General features: G+C 41.7%; 1 protein-coding gene across 2 annotated transcripts in view; it reads left to right on the top strand.

Moving 5' to 3' along the window:
- The window catches only part of ADAMTS6 (ADAM metallopeptidase with thrombospondin type 1 motif 6), a 316,340-nt gene extending 304,147 nt beyond the window's left edge, over positions 1 to 12,193 (top strand). For both annotated transcript variants that reach the window (XM_036736575.1, XM_036736573.1), the window contains exon 24: positions 11,969 to 12,193. In XM_036736575.1, coding sequence (XP_036592470.1) covers positions 11,969 to 12,078 — 110 coding nt within the window. In that variant the 3' untranslated portion in view covers positions 12,079 to 12,193. The remainder of the gene's footprint in view (positions 1 to 11,968) is intronic.
- The last annotated feature ends 278 nt before the right edge of the window (positions 12,194 to 12,471 follow it).

Genomic DNA, 12,471 nt, shown 5'->3' with positions numbered 1-12,471 from the left:
TCTAAAAGATATGTAAATTCACTGTTTTTTAATCTCTCACAATTTTGCCTTTGCCCTTGGGAAGCAAATGGATTGGTTTCTGCCTATGGGCTTCAACATAGATTCTTTTGTGTATGTGACTGTGACTTAAGGACCTTTTATGGAAACAGAACCATAGGAGGCTAAATCATTTTGCCCTTAGCCTCTAGCCTAGTGCCTATTATAGAGTAGGTGCTTAATAAGCATTTGTCAAATTTAATTAAAAAAATAACCCCGGTTGGATAAAAACCACCACAGCAAAAATCTTTATATTTAAATTCATTTTGCTCCCCATGCCTTTCTTTTTTGTCTGTGTATTAAGGGGCAGGCCTGAAATCTGTCTCTGAGGTCAGCCTGCCAAGTTCAGGACACATAGCAAGCAGTCTTCTGACAAACAGTGTTATTTTTCTTCCAAACAGAAGATCTCCTTCTGCTAATACGATAGTGGACAACTTTACCAGTTGTAAAGTACCAACAGTAATCCCAGCAGTTATTGGGGGTGGGGAGTGGGGGTGGGAAGGGGACTGTTTTTCCTGTGGGAATTGAGAGTAAAAGGATAGAAAAAGGCCAAAAATGTGTGACTACTTAATGTCAACTAAGTCACAAAGTCTTGCTTTTAATACTAGGTGTTTTTTTTTTAGTTTTCAATTTACAAGTGAAAGCAATGTTGTTGATTGTAAAGTAACTCTAAGAAGCAGCCTGGCTTAGTGAGTAGAAGAGTGAGGAAGATATAGGTTCAAGTAATGCCTTTGATATATTATCTCTGCACCTATGGGCAAGTTGCTTACTTTCTCCCTACCCCCAGCAACTCTCTTTAACAAAACCATAAGTTGTGGGTGAATTGCCAATCTACCCTTTAGGAGTTTCCAAATTGGGAGTTCATTACACTGACGAAATCACAAGTCCAGACCAAAAATAAATAAAAGTAAAATATTTACTTCAAAGTTTGGCTGGGAGAAAACTCCAGCAGAGAGAACTCTAATCATTGGCTGGAGGATGAGGTCTCTGACATAACCCATGGTCTACAGTTTACCTTGATTTCTTTTAGATCCTCCATTTTTGCTTATTTCTCCATAAGTTTTTCTCTGGTGGATGGTGATCATATAAGAAAACACCAACAGTACTTAGGAAGTATTGTGTACTGGGAAGATGGAGTATTATGTGATTCTAGACCAGGCATGGGGAACCTATGGCCTCAAGGCCACCTGTGGCTCTCTATGTCCTCAGGTGTGGCCCTTTAACTGAATCCAGTTCTGTAAAACTTGGACTCTGTCAAAAGGCTGCACCCAAGGACCTAGAAGGTCAGATGTGGCCTGGAGGCCACAGGTTCCCCACCCCTGTTTAAAAATTTAAAAAAACTCAATTGGACCATTCCTACATTGTAGTTTTCTACTTTTCCTGCAAGTACTCAAAAAGAAAAGAAAGAAAAAGAAGCTCTCTTACAGTTGGTTACAGTTTTATTTGCAGGTTCTTGGATGATTAGAAGAGATCTCTCTTGGCTATTTATCTTACCTGGCCCAATTGCTTGTTTTTCATGTTAATCTGGAAATAAATGGTCAGGCCATTAATGACATTTTCACCTCCCTGTAAGAGAACGGGGAATTCAGAGAATAATTAATCTCCAAAAAGCGTGACTAATCTTGAGCTTTATTTTATGAAGCTTTCCTTCTTACAGGTACAAAGGGTAGATCAGTCACTTCTTTGCATATTTCATATCAAGTACAGATAATTCTAGTGATTCTGCTATAGATTGTTTTGTGTTCTGTTTCTCTTCCAAAGGAGTATATGTTTCAGCTTTTTAAATACCAGGAATCATGCGTTCACTCCTTCATTTATAAAAAAAGCCAAAAACCTTCTATCCGTAAAATATGATTAGGGTCTGGGTAGAATATAAAGATCAATAGGGTATAAATTCTTACCTTCAGGGAGATTACAGTCTAGTGAGTGGGATAAACAAGGACACAAATAACTTTAATACAAGAGAGAATATTAAAGTGCCACGAGAGAGAGAAGCAAAGCAAATACTAACAGTGGTCAGAGAAAGGAGAGATCACTTTTCCATAGAAGGATCAGAGAAGGCTTTGAGAAGGAAGTGGCGCCTGATTTAGTTCTTGCAGAAAAGATAGGATTTCAATAAAGGGACACTGGGGAAGGAGGTTGAGCAAGAAGTTTTCGAAACAGAGAATGGCATGCATGGTACAGAGTCATGTAGCAGAAAACAGGGCAGTGTTTGAAGAACTGTGAGTGAGGCAGTTGGATGGAACCTAGTGGGTAGCACTCAAGATAATTAGCATGAGGAAAGAAGGGTTCAGATGGGATAGTAAAAAGCAACTCACAGGTATATAGCACTTCCAGAATTTCAGTGTTCTTTATCTACATTATTTCATTTGAACCTCAGCACAACCCTATGAAATCCATGGTTTTATTATCCTCATTTTTGTTGTTGTTCAGCTGTTTTTCAGTCATGTCCAACTCTCCATGACCCCATTTGGGGCTTTCTTGGCAAAGATACTGGAGTGGTTTGCCATTTCCTTCTCCAGCTCATTTTATAGATGGGGAAACTGAGGCAAACAGGTGGCTTTCCCAGGGTCAGACAGCTAGTAACCGTATAAGACTGGATTTGATCTCATGAAGAAGAGGAAATTTTACGGAGAGGAAATTTGCAGAGGAGGAAATTAAAGTTAAGTGATTTGCCACTGGAGCACAAGCTAGTACTACCATAGACTTAAAAGAGGAGAGAGTGCTGAAAGATGGGGGAGGAACAGTTGATTCTGAAGTGGCAATAAGGAACACCCCTCTTTGTCTCATGAGTGAAAGAAGGGACTTCTATTGGCGAGACCTTCAAGGGAAGAAAAGATGTCTGTAGAGAGGCAGGTTTCAGAGCTTTATGCTCAGGGCTTATGGAAAAGTGGAGGATGTAGAGATATTTACTGGGAATAGAGTGTAGATTATACTGCCTTTTTGTGTGAGGGTTAAAGCAGACATAGAAAGGGACAGTTCTTAAATCCAAATTGGGGGAGTCTCTTGAGCTCTAAAATACCCCTGTTTAAGAGTTCCTAACTTCTCTTCTATGTTTTACTATAGGCACAATATAGCATGGTAACAAAGGGAAGTGATGGAATCTTGAACATTTTCATAGCTGCTAAATTTCTGGTGATTGCCCATAAGTCAGGTCACAGATACCTGTGTGGAAGTTAAATGTGTTAGATAGGTGGGGAACCTGCAGCCTGGAGGCCCCTTTGACTGAATCCAAACTTCACAGAAGCTAGGGATTTGTTCTGTGAAGTTTGGTTTCAGTGAAAGGGCCACATTTGAGGACCTGGAGGGCTGCATGTGGCCTCCAGGCTGCAGGTTCCCTACCCTAGTGTTAGGGTCGAAAAGAGCAAATGAATAAAGTGGCATCTGAGGCAAAGGAGGAGAGAGAGAACTACAGAAAGGTTTGGAGGTATCATGGACAGAGAAATAACAATACAGAACTGAGGAAAAGAATAGGGAGAGAATGAGAAAGAAAAAAGAAAGCACAAAGGAGGAGTAGGAAAAACAAAGGGAGATAGAACTTGTCATGTTCAACATCTGCTTTAGCTGTTTGCTTCTGAAAAGCCTTCAGGCCTAAAGCACCGTAGGCTAGACTTTGACAGACTGCCACTGATGAGGGTAACATTACATGAGCCTCTGAAGGAGAATTACAGGCAGCGTGTATCATAGCATTTGAAATATTGTTCAGAATCCTTTTTGGTAAGTGCGTACGGCAGCTGGAACCTGACTGCTCAAGGTCATCTGAAACTCTATCCAAAATGCCATTTTCTCTACCTTTCATGCAGTCTTGGATTTCCTTGTAGTTTATGTGGTGTGTCCTTTCTGTCTCTCAGTAGCACGAGGCACTCTGTCATTCAGTATTTATTGCGGTTGTGTTAACAATTCATGGTGTCCCTTCTGATGGCCACAGATTTCAGGAAAAGAGTAGCTAATGTATGTGAATTTGCTGGACTAGACTCACTAGCAATGGCTTTTGTGAGTGTCAGTACTTCTGTGGTATTAGTGGCCCTGCTCAAGCTCTTTTCTGAAACCCTATAGCCCAGGTTGCTTCAGAAATCATGCACCTGTTTTTTAATGTCATCGAATCCATTTCTGGACTACTTTGCTCTACCCGGGAATCCTTCCCCTTAGAAAACTGCTACTGAACTGGGGTTTTAATGTGGTTGCCTTAAGTCTTAAGAGCAATGAAGATGGGCTGTAAAGGTCGTTTGATTTCAAAGAAGAAAACAATGCCCAGTTTTCTTCTCTGCTATGTCAAAGAATCTCTTATTCTGTCCTAGCTATTGGGGTTCACTTCTTCTCACATACCTGTTTTGGAGAAAATATTGGACTCAGGTTGGGAATCTTATTACCTTGTGGTTGAATGTAAGTGGTACATTGGGAGGATAACCCTGGCAAAAGCAAGCAGAGAAAATATGGAGGTAGGGAAGACAAAGAGGAGTGATATACTCTTCTTCCAAAAAGAAAAAAACTCAACTGGACCATTCCTACATCAGTGGGAAAATGTCAGCTTATTATTTGATACCCTTCTTCCAGTCACAGCATATAAAGGGTCAGTGGCTCAACAATGTTCTTTTGTTCTTAAAACAGAAAACATCATACTGTACACTTAATCAGCTTTTAATGGTTTTCTCCTTTTTTCCCCAGCCCCCCACCAACTATACTCTCTGCCATTGTGCTTTATTGATGCCATGTGCAGACAAAATTGTGTATAGTCAGTTCAAAGCCTTGTAGTTCTGTAGCAGAGATACGTTAGCAACTAACTCTATGGCCCTGGTTCTTTTAAATTGGAAATCCCCAAATTCAAGATTTGCAGCTAGGTAAATAGATAGCTGGAATCTTATGTACTCTTTAATGTCAGCCATCTCCCACATTCCCCTATAGCATGTTTTTCAGTGGCAGATCTTATAAACAGAGATGACAGGCATGGTCCAAAACTACTGGTTGCGGGAGTGATGAGGTCAAGCTAGACCCTCAGGCTCTTTTTTTAACACAAGCCACTTCACTACAGATCTGAGGAGAGAGGCAAGTCCTACAAGTGTTTGTAGAATGAATGAAATAATATGTTCAAGCTAGCAGGCTTCTGTTTCGTTTGTAGTTGTTGGGCTGAGTCATGCCTTCAAAGCTGTGAAAAGCCCAGTGCAGAACTCCTGGTTTATATATTCAGTCTGAGATGTAAACTGGATGTGTCTGGGAAAAGGGGAGGGAAGGAAATATTGATAGAATCTTGCTATGAGAGAGGTTATCTTTTATGCTGTTCCCCCCTTATCTTTCCAGTGATGCCATCTTGTCCCAGGAGTAACTTCAGACTCCGATAAGGGGTCCAGTCTCCTCCATCTGCTTCTCAGACACTTGTGTTTGTCCTTCGTTCTCGAGGAGGACTGTGACATCAAGGAAATGATGACATGACTTGCAGTTGACTTTGATTTGAGTGAGAGAAGGCTGTGCAAGGTCACCAGCCTCACTTTCTCCTCTAGAGCCACCTGGGTCCAGTGGCCTGATATTCACCAGGATGACTGGAGATGGCCCAGGATGCTTTGGGAGACCCTGGCCCTTTCAGACTAAGGTCTTTTCAGGTCCTCATTTTGAGTAAGGTTGCACCTATTCACTGAATAGGGCTCTTTAAGAAGTAAGTCAAAGGATGGCCCCTTTAATTAAAAAAAATCAAACTGGGAAGGGTACGTAGGTGTGGCTCTGGGCAAGTCATTTTACTGTTCTCAGCCTCAGTTTCCTCAGATGCAAAATAGAGATAACAATAATACCTGCCTCCCAGGGTTCTTGTGAGGATCAGAGGAGATCACACTGCAAATCTTATAGTGCTATGTAAATATTTGCTGTTGGTTTCTTCTGAGGCAGCTAGGTGACAAGCTAGTGGGCAAGAGTGTTGGACTTGAAGTCAGGAGGCCCGAGTTCAAATTCTGCCTCTCACATTACCTGGTTAGTTTGATTCTGGCAAGTTGCTTAACCTTTCTCAGCCGTAGTTTCTTAACAGTAACAATAGCGCTTATCTCCTAGGGTGGTTGTGAGAATAAAATGAGATCGAATTTTAAAGTACTTTGCAAACCGTAAAGCCTATGTAAGTGCCCTCGTTGTTGTTATCCTTTCCTAGAAGATCCTGCTGCTCCTGCTTTCCAACTTTCCTACTTGAATGCTAACATATATATAGCACTTACTATGTGCCAGGTGCTGTCCTAAGCGCTTTACAGTTACTATTTCATTGGAGCCTCACAACAACTCTAGGTGCTGTTTTTATCCCCACTTTACAGATGAGAAAACTGAGGCAAACAGGGGTTAAGTGATATGGCTCAGTAGAGCAGGGTCCTACTATAAGAAGCTATGGGCTGGGGCAGAACAAAGAGGAGAAGCACAGAAAGGGATGTAGACCGTAATTCTGCTGCCCCAGCAAAGAGCTTGCTTCCCTAGTTCATTTTCCAGTAATCCTCACACATCAAGATCCTGACTTCTTACTACTGTTGGAGTACTCTACTCTGCTTTCCCTTCCCTTCATGGAAACTTGGAACGACAGGAGAGCAAAGGGAGACATTTCTCCATACTTCAACCAGGAGAATGGATGAAGGGAAAAGAATTCATGAAGAGCTGACTATGTGCCTAGTTGAAAGAATGCAGAGAGAGTAGAGTATACACTGCCCATGAAAGAGAGAATCTGGCACTATAACTCGTCTACTCACCTTCTCATCCCAGAACAGGACAGCCTCTGCAAAATGTTTAAGAATATCTGACACATAACAACCTCAAATTTCAAATATGGGGGTATTTGCACTACAAAAGTCTTTTCAGCAAGGTTCCTGTGAATAGGCTATCCCTAGTACAGTCAGCTATTTATAGGCTTTTCATAGTAATTCACGTTTGAGGTTTATGAAAAAAATTTGTTCACAACAGCTCTGAGACGGAGAAATTGCAAATGTTATTATTGTCCCTATTCTTCATATGAGAAAAGGGAGGTTCAGGTTGTCCAGATTTGCCCACATGTAAGAACCAGGACTAGAACACAGTTCTCTTGATGCCCACCCCTGTGCCAAGGCTTCCACTTCTCTGACTTAACTACCAAGCTGCAGAGAAATCTCCGTTTTAAGAGTCAGAAATTGCTGCCAATTGAAGAGCCATTATCAATTAGGATGAAGCAAATGAAATTATAAAGTACATCCTCGGAAGAATTTGAGTTATTTTTCATATCACTCTTCTTCTTGTAGGAATCCTGCTTGTATTGACATAAGGGCCTGAGTTGGGATGACTGATGAGGCCTTGTTTTCAAAGGGCTTTGAAGATAAGACAGTCTATTGAAGTCACCAGCTTTCTTATTAATGCCTGTTAGATTCATCAGGATAATGCTGCTTGTAGACTGCTTAAGTAAATCCAAAAGCCCAAGGAGTCACTAAAATCCAGCTTGCTTTAAAGCAAATCTATTGCTGTGATTACATCACAGTAGAATTACATTCAAAGCAATTATAATCTGGCCAGAAAAAATAATTAGTAGGCCAGTCCCAAGTTTAAGGTCACTTTTTTTTAAACTCAATTTAATTTATAGAATTTGAAAAGAAGAATGCAGGGGTTGTTTTTTCTGCCTCAGCTTATAAAGAAGCTAAATGAGAACGGCTAATTCATTATGCTTTTCACCCAGAGCACTTTTTGTTTTGTTTTGTTTAGGAAAGATCTTTCTCTCTGTCATGCAGTTCAGGGTAGCAGGCCCCATATAAGTTTGGAAAGGGCTCTAACTTTTCTGTGGGCTCACCTGCCATGGCGGTGACTTAAAGAGCCAGAACCATAAACAGGCAGAAAATTCCCACATCTGCACGCTCAGGTGCCTACAGTGCTATTGAATCCTTTTGTAGAACTAGATATTACAGAGGTTAAAAGGCCAGTCATGGTTGGCTTTGTGTGTTGAATAGATTTTCCTCAACACAAAGATGTAATAAACTAGATTCTCCCAGTCAGGCAAAATGTGGATTAAGTAGAGTTGGTCTTTAGTGCCCAGGGCTTCCCCTTTCCATCCCCCTTGCCATCCAGGTTCTGAATATCCTTGAGCTTCCCGGGGCCCCAATATAAAGCTTCCAGACTAGCCTGCTTCTTTCATTCTCTGGCTCTTGCCTAATGACCTTTCCCCTCATCAAAGCACCTGTTGGGTATCCCCTTCCCTCAGGGCTTTAAGATCATGGTACCATAGATTAGGACAATAGAATTTAGAGTGGGGAAAGGACCTTAGGTGCCACCTAGTTCAACCCCTTTATTTTATAGAGAAGTAAAACGACTCTTCCATGGTCACTCATGGTTAAGTGACGGGGCCAGGGTACAAACGCAAGTTGTCTTCTGATCTAGTGCTCTTTGTTGTCTGCGTTGTGAATAGGTAATCTGAAAATTTAATCCCTGCTAAAGTGATGCATATGCTATTAATTAATAGCTAATAATAATAGCTAGCATGTATATGCCTCTTTAAGGTCTGCAAAGCAATTTACACGTTAATTCCTTTGATTGTTACAACAACCCCATGAAGTTGGAGCTGTTACTATCCTCATTTTACAGCTGAGGAAGCTGAGTCACATCGATGTTAAGTGACTCGCCCAGAGTTACCGAGCTAATAAGTGTCTAAGGCAGGATTCAGACTCAGGTCTCTGACTCGAAGCCCTGCATTCTGTTTCCTGTGCTATCTGACTGCCTCCGATACTAATTACTGTGTAGTATATATTAACTTGCTAAACATCCAGCTGTGCATTTTAGAAGCCCCATGTTATAACCCAAGAAGCAGCTCATGGTTGTGACTCTCTCAGAACCACTTTAGGGCAGGTGAGATGGACCTTGTGGTATCCTTTTGAACAAACCACTTTGGGTCCCACTCCAATTCCTGTCAGGCCCGTCCTATCTTAACTGCTCCGTCTTGTCAATTAGGTTAGAAACTTCTTTACAAGCAATCGAACAATACTGTCTCCAGCTGATCCCTTTTTTGAGGTTCTGTGAATGGTTTGCCTGGAGATCTAGTGCTTTGTGGGAGTGCAACTGTTGGCTGGACTGTGGGGGGGAGATATTTTTTAACCTCCATCATAAGCAGGGGGGATTGGGGCCCCTTCATTCTATTCACAGCAGCCTGAGTTAGGGGAAAGAATTGGGCTGTGTCAGTTTATGTTTTTCTAATCCTGACATTATATGTAAGGACCCTGGCTTTGCAACACTCACTTTAATCAGATGCCAAAGTCTGGCAGTCTTTAAATATTTACCCCTCTAACCATGACCATTTATCTAAAACCAGATAAGTAATCCATTCATCTAATAACCAAGTAAGCGATCCTTAGAATACCTTAAGTGCCACAGGAAAAAAGTGACTGCATGTTTGCTCTTTAAATTGATGAGAGTCTCTAGCATTTTCACAAGCTCCTCAGCCATGCTAGCAAAATGGGGAGGTGTACATAATGGCCATGATTGGGGTATTTTTTGATTGACTGAAGGAAATGAAAGAAACTCTCCTTTCATCCCCCAACCAAGCAACCTTTTAACACCACCATGGCAAGAGGCAGGTGTCCTGGTAGTCCAAATAAGTCAGCCTATACCTTTCATTTTCTTTTTTATGTTTTGACAAAGATATCCCAAATTAAACCCAATTCAACCAACAGCTCCATCGAAGTCCCGGAAAAATATTTGAAAGAGGTGTATCCCAACATTTACTAAGGGCATAACTACAGACCAATCAGGTGGCCTCTTTGAGCCTCCGCGTCCCAACCTGTTAAATCAATACTCACACTACTTATGTCGTTGAGGTGGGGGGACAGTGTCTTATAAAACTTCAAATGTTATATAAGTTCGAGTTGTTAGTCTCATACAAACCATGCCAGAGAGGCTTCGGGGTGTGATGGAATGGTGAGATGGAGCTGGGGATAGGAGACAAGTTTGACTCCTCTGTAAAGGGAGCATAATTAGGTCAAATTTTTCTTGACTTGTTAACATGGTGTTGCTTGGACACATCCACTCCTGCTGTTTGCAATGCTGATTCATTGCAATAACAGGGACTTATTAAGTCCTGTTCTGTTCACTGAGCTAGGCATAGTAGGAGATGAAAAACTATTTTTCCATTTAAATATTCATAGCCTATTTTTGGTTTCTTTTATGTGAACCCTGTAATCGTGGAAAGAAAAAAGAAAAATGGTCCCCAGGACTAGGAAATTGAAGGCATAGTCCTAATGTAGATCTTGCCATTGGGTGTTGAAATCCGATCTCTTAGATCATATTTTTTTCCCTTCCCATGGCAAAACTTAAAGAGTGTCCTCACTCCTTCTGTCATCCTCTGCTGACCTTCCCAAGAAGAAAGCATCTTTGAAAATCTGATAGGAAGACTTAAGGGAAAGCCTCTCTTGAAACGGGGACTAATATTATGGTGCCATGGTGTCCGTGTCGCCCCCACCCAAGGATATTCCCCTCAAAAAAGGCTTGTTAAAAGCATGTTCTTTTTTCCTTTTCTTGAAATTAGAAATCGTAGGCAGTCTCTGAGGAAATAAATCACTTTCTTTGGGGGTATTGTGATGATGGCTGGGTTTCATTGTAACATCTGCAGGTAATTTTGCCACTCTGAGATTTATCGTTAGCCCCTTGACCAAAAGTTATCAAGCAGTTCCGTCAATCGGTGGCTCCTTCCATTCCATCCCAAGCAGAGGTGAACTGAAAGTTTAGAGGGAAGGGAGAAGTTCGAGTGCTCCTTCTGGTTTGTCCCTTCTACTTGTCATTAGCAAGTCCCCTGCTGGGCCCCAGTCAACATCAACACAGAGGAAAGATACTCGTGTTGAGATGATTGCAGAGAGCCCTTCCAACTTTTCGTTGTTTTTTTAATGAGGGCCATCCCAGAAGCAGACTCAGAAACAAATGAAACAATTCTCTTTAAAAAGCTTGGGATTTCAGTGTATCTATCTGGAAAATGAGGATGGAGGGCTTTCAGAAAGTTAATTCCTGTGCTTAGCCAGTATTTTTAAATCTCCAGATGAAAGGAGCCTGAACAGTTGGGAAGAATGACATTATTAACAGGGGTGAGATCTCTGAGAAGCTTAGGCTTCATCCCCATTCCCTTCCAGCTTTCCCCCCAGGAATGAATACCTGCCTTAACTTTGCTCCTTTCCTTCTCTCTGCTTTTTTTGCCCCTTCCTCCAACCTTTTCCTGGTCAGCCTCAAGGTGGGAGATAAAAATGTGGAAAGGAAGCTATTTATTCACTTCTTGGCCAAGAGACCAGTAGGCTTTGGTTGGGACAACCTCTACCCAGGGGGGAAAAGCACATAGGGAAAAAAAAAGGAGGCCATGTCTCATTCCCAAATGCCAAAAGACACTTCCAGATGTTTCCATAACCCACAGGCCACTGCCATGTGAGGCCAACCACTCAGCCTTCATTCTTTGTCTTACCAACTTTTCATTCACCCAGGTCCATTTAATTCTACTGTCTCCAGGTTTCATTGATTGGTTCTCTTGAGACACATGTACTGTGGTACCCAGCAGGGTGACTCCTGTTTGATTTTGGATAACCTAGCTTTGCTGAATAAAATAACCCTTGAGAAAGGAGCAATAAAAGTGCTTAAGAAAAATGACTCACGCTTCCAAGCTGTCTAAAGTGATCACTTATCCCAACAAATGGTAATTCTTTCAAGACACAGTGGGCATGCACCATCCTTATAAAAGTCTGGGAGAGGAGCCTTGCAAACATTTTTTTTTATTTGTGTTAAAATATATCAAAGGGATCTATCTACTAGGCTGTCCCAGACTGGGTTGGCTGAAAGCAAAACAAAAACCCAAACTCCCTAGATATAGTGGGTCTGGAGGATGAGGCCATGCTGGCCCCTCCCTGCCAAGTGCCTAAGTCATCTAGCTGCTTGTTTAGGGGTTTGCTTCTGTACCTCTAATCATTTCCTGTTTTCTGCCCCCATTCATTAGAGTGCAAAGATGTGAACAAAGTGGCCTATTGCCCATTGGTGTTGAAGTTTAAGTTCTGCAGTCGTGCATACTTCCGACAGATGTGTTGTAAGACGTGCCAAGGACACTGACCCACAGAGAGCAAGAGAGAATGCGCCTTGTTATTTCACCGTGGAGAGGTGTCCATCAAAGAGAGCCACCCAGAGGAAGGGGATTGACGTCCTTGCCAATGCATTACCCTGTGGAAAACGTAACCACTGGTCAGCCCCAGCTGACAGGATTTCAATATTATTTTAACTTCTGTGAAGTGGGATTTATTGATCCAAAGTGCTGGACACAGTATAAGGAGGGAATGCCAGATCGGAGAGATGCAAACAACACAGAGCATCAATCACTTACCGTGGAACTGTTGTGTTCTTTCAAGTAATAGCCCGTTTACCTCCTTGGACCATTAAGATAATTTTTATTATGGACTTAGCAATGACACTGAATCCAATTGTATTTAAAACTGTTTAAAATGTAGC

This window comes from Trichosurus vulpecula, chromosome 1 (genome assembly GCF_011100635.1).
Source record: "Trichosurus vulpecula isolate mTriVul1 chromosome 1, mTriVul1.pri, whole genome shotgun sequence".
NCBI lineage: Eukaryota > Metazoa > Chordata > Mammalia > Diprotodontia > Phalangeridae > Trichosurus > Trichosurus vulpecula.
Note: the sequence above shows the minus strand (reverse complement) of the source record. Positions and strands in the feature narration are given on the sequence as shown.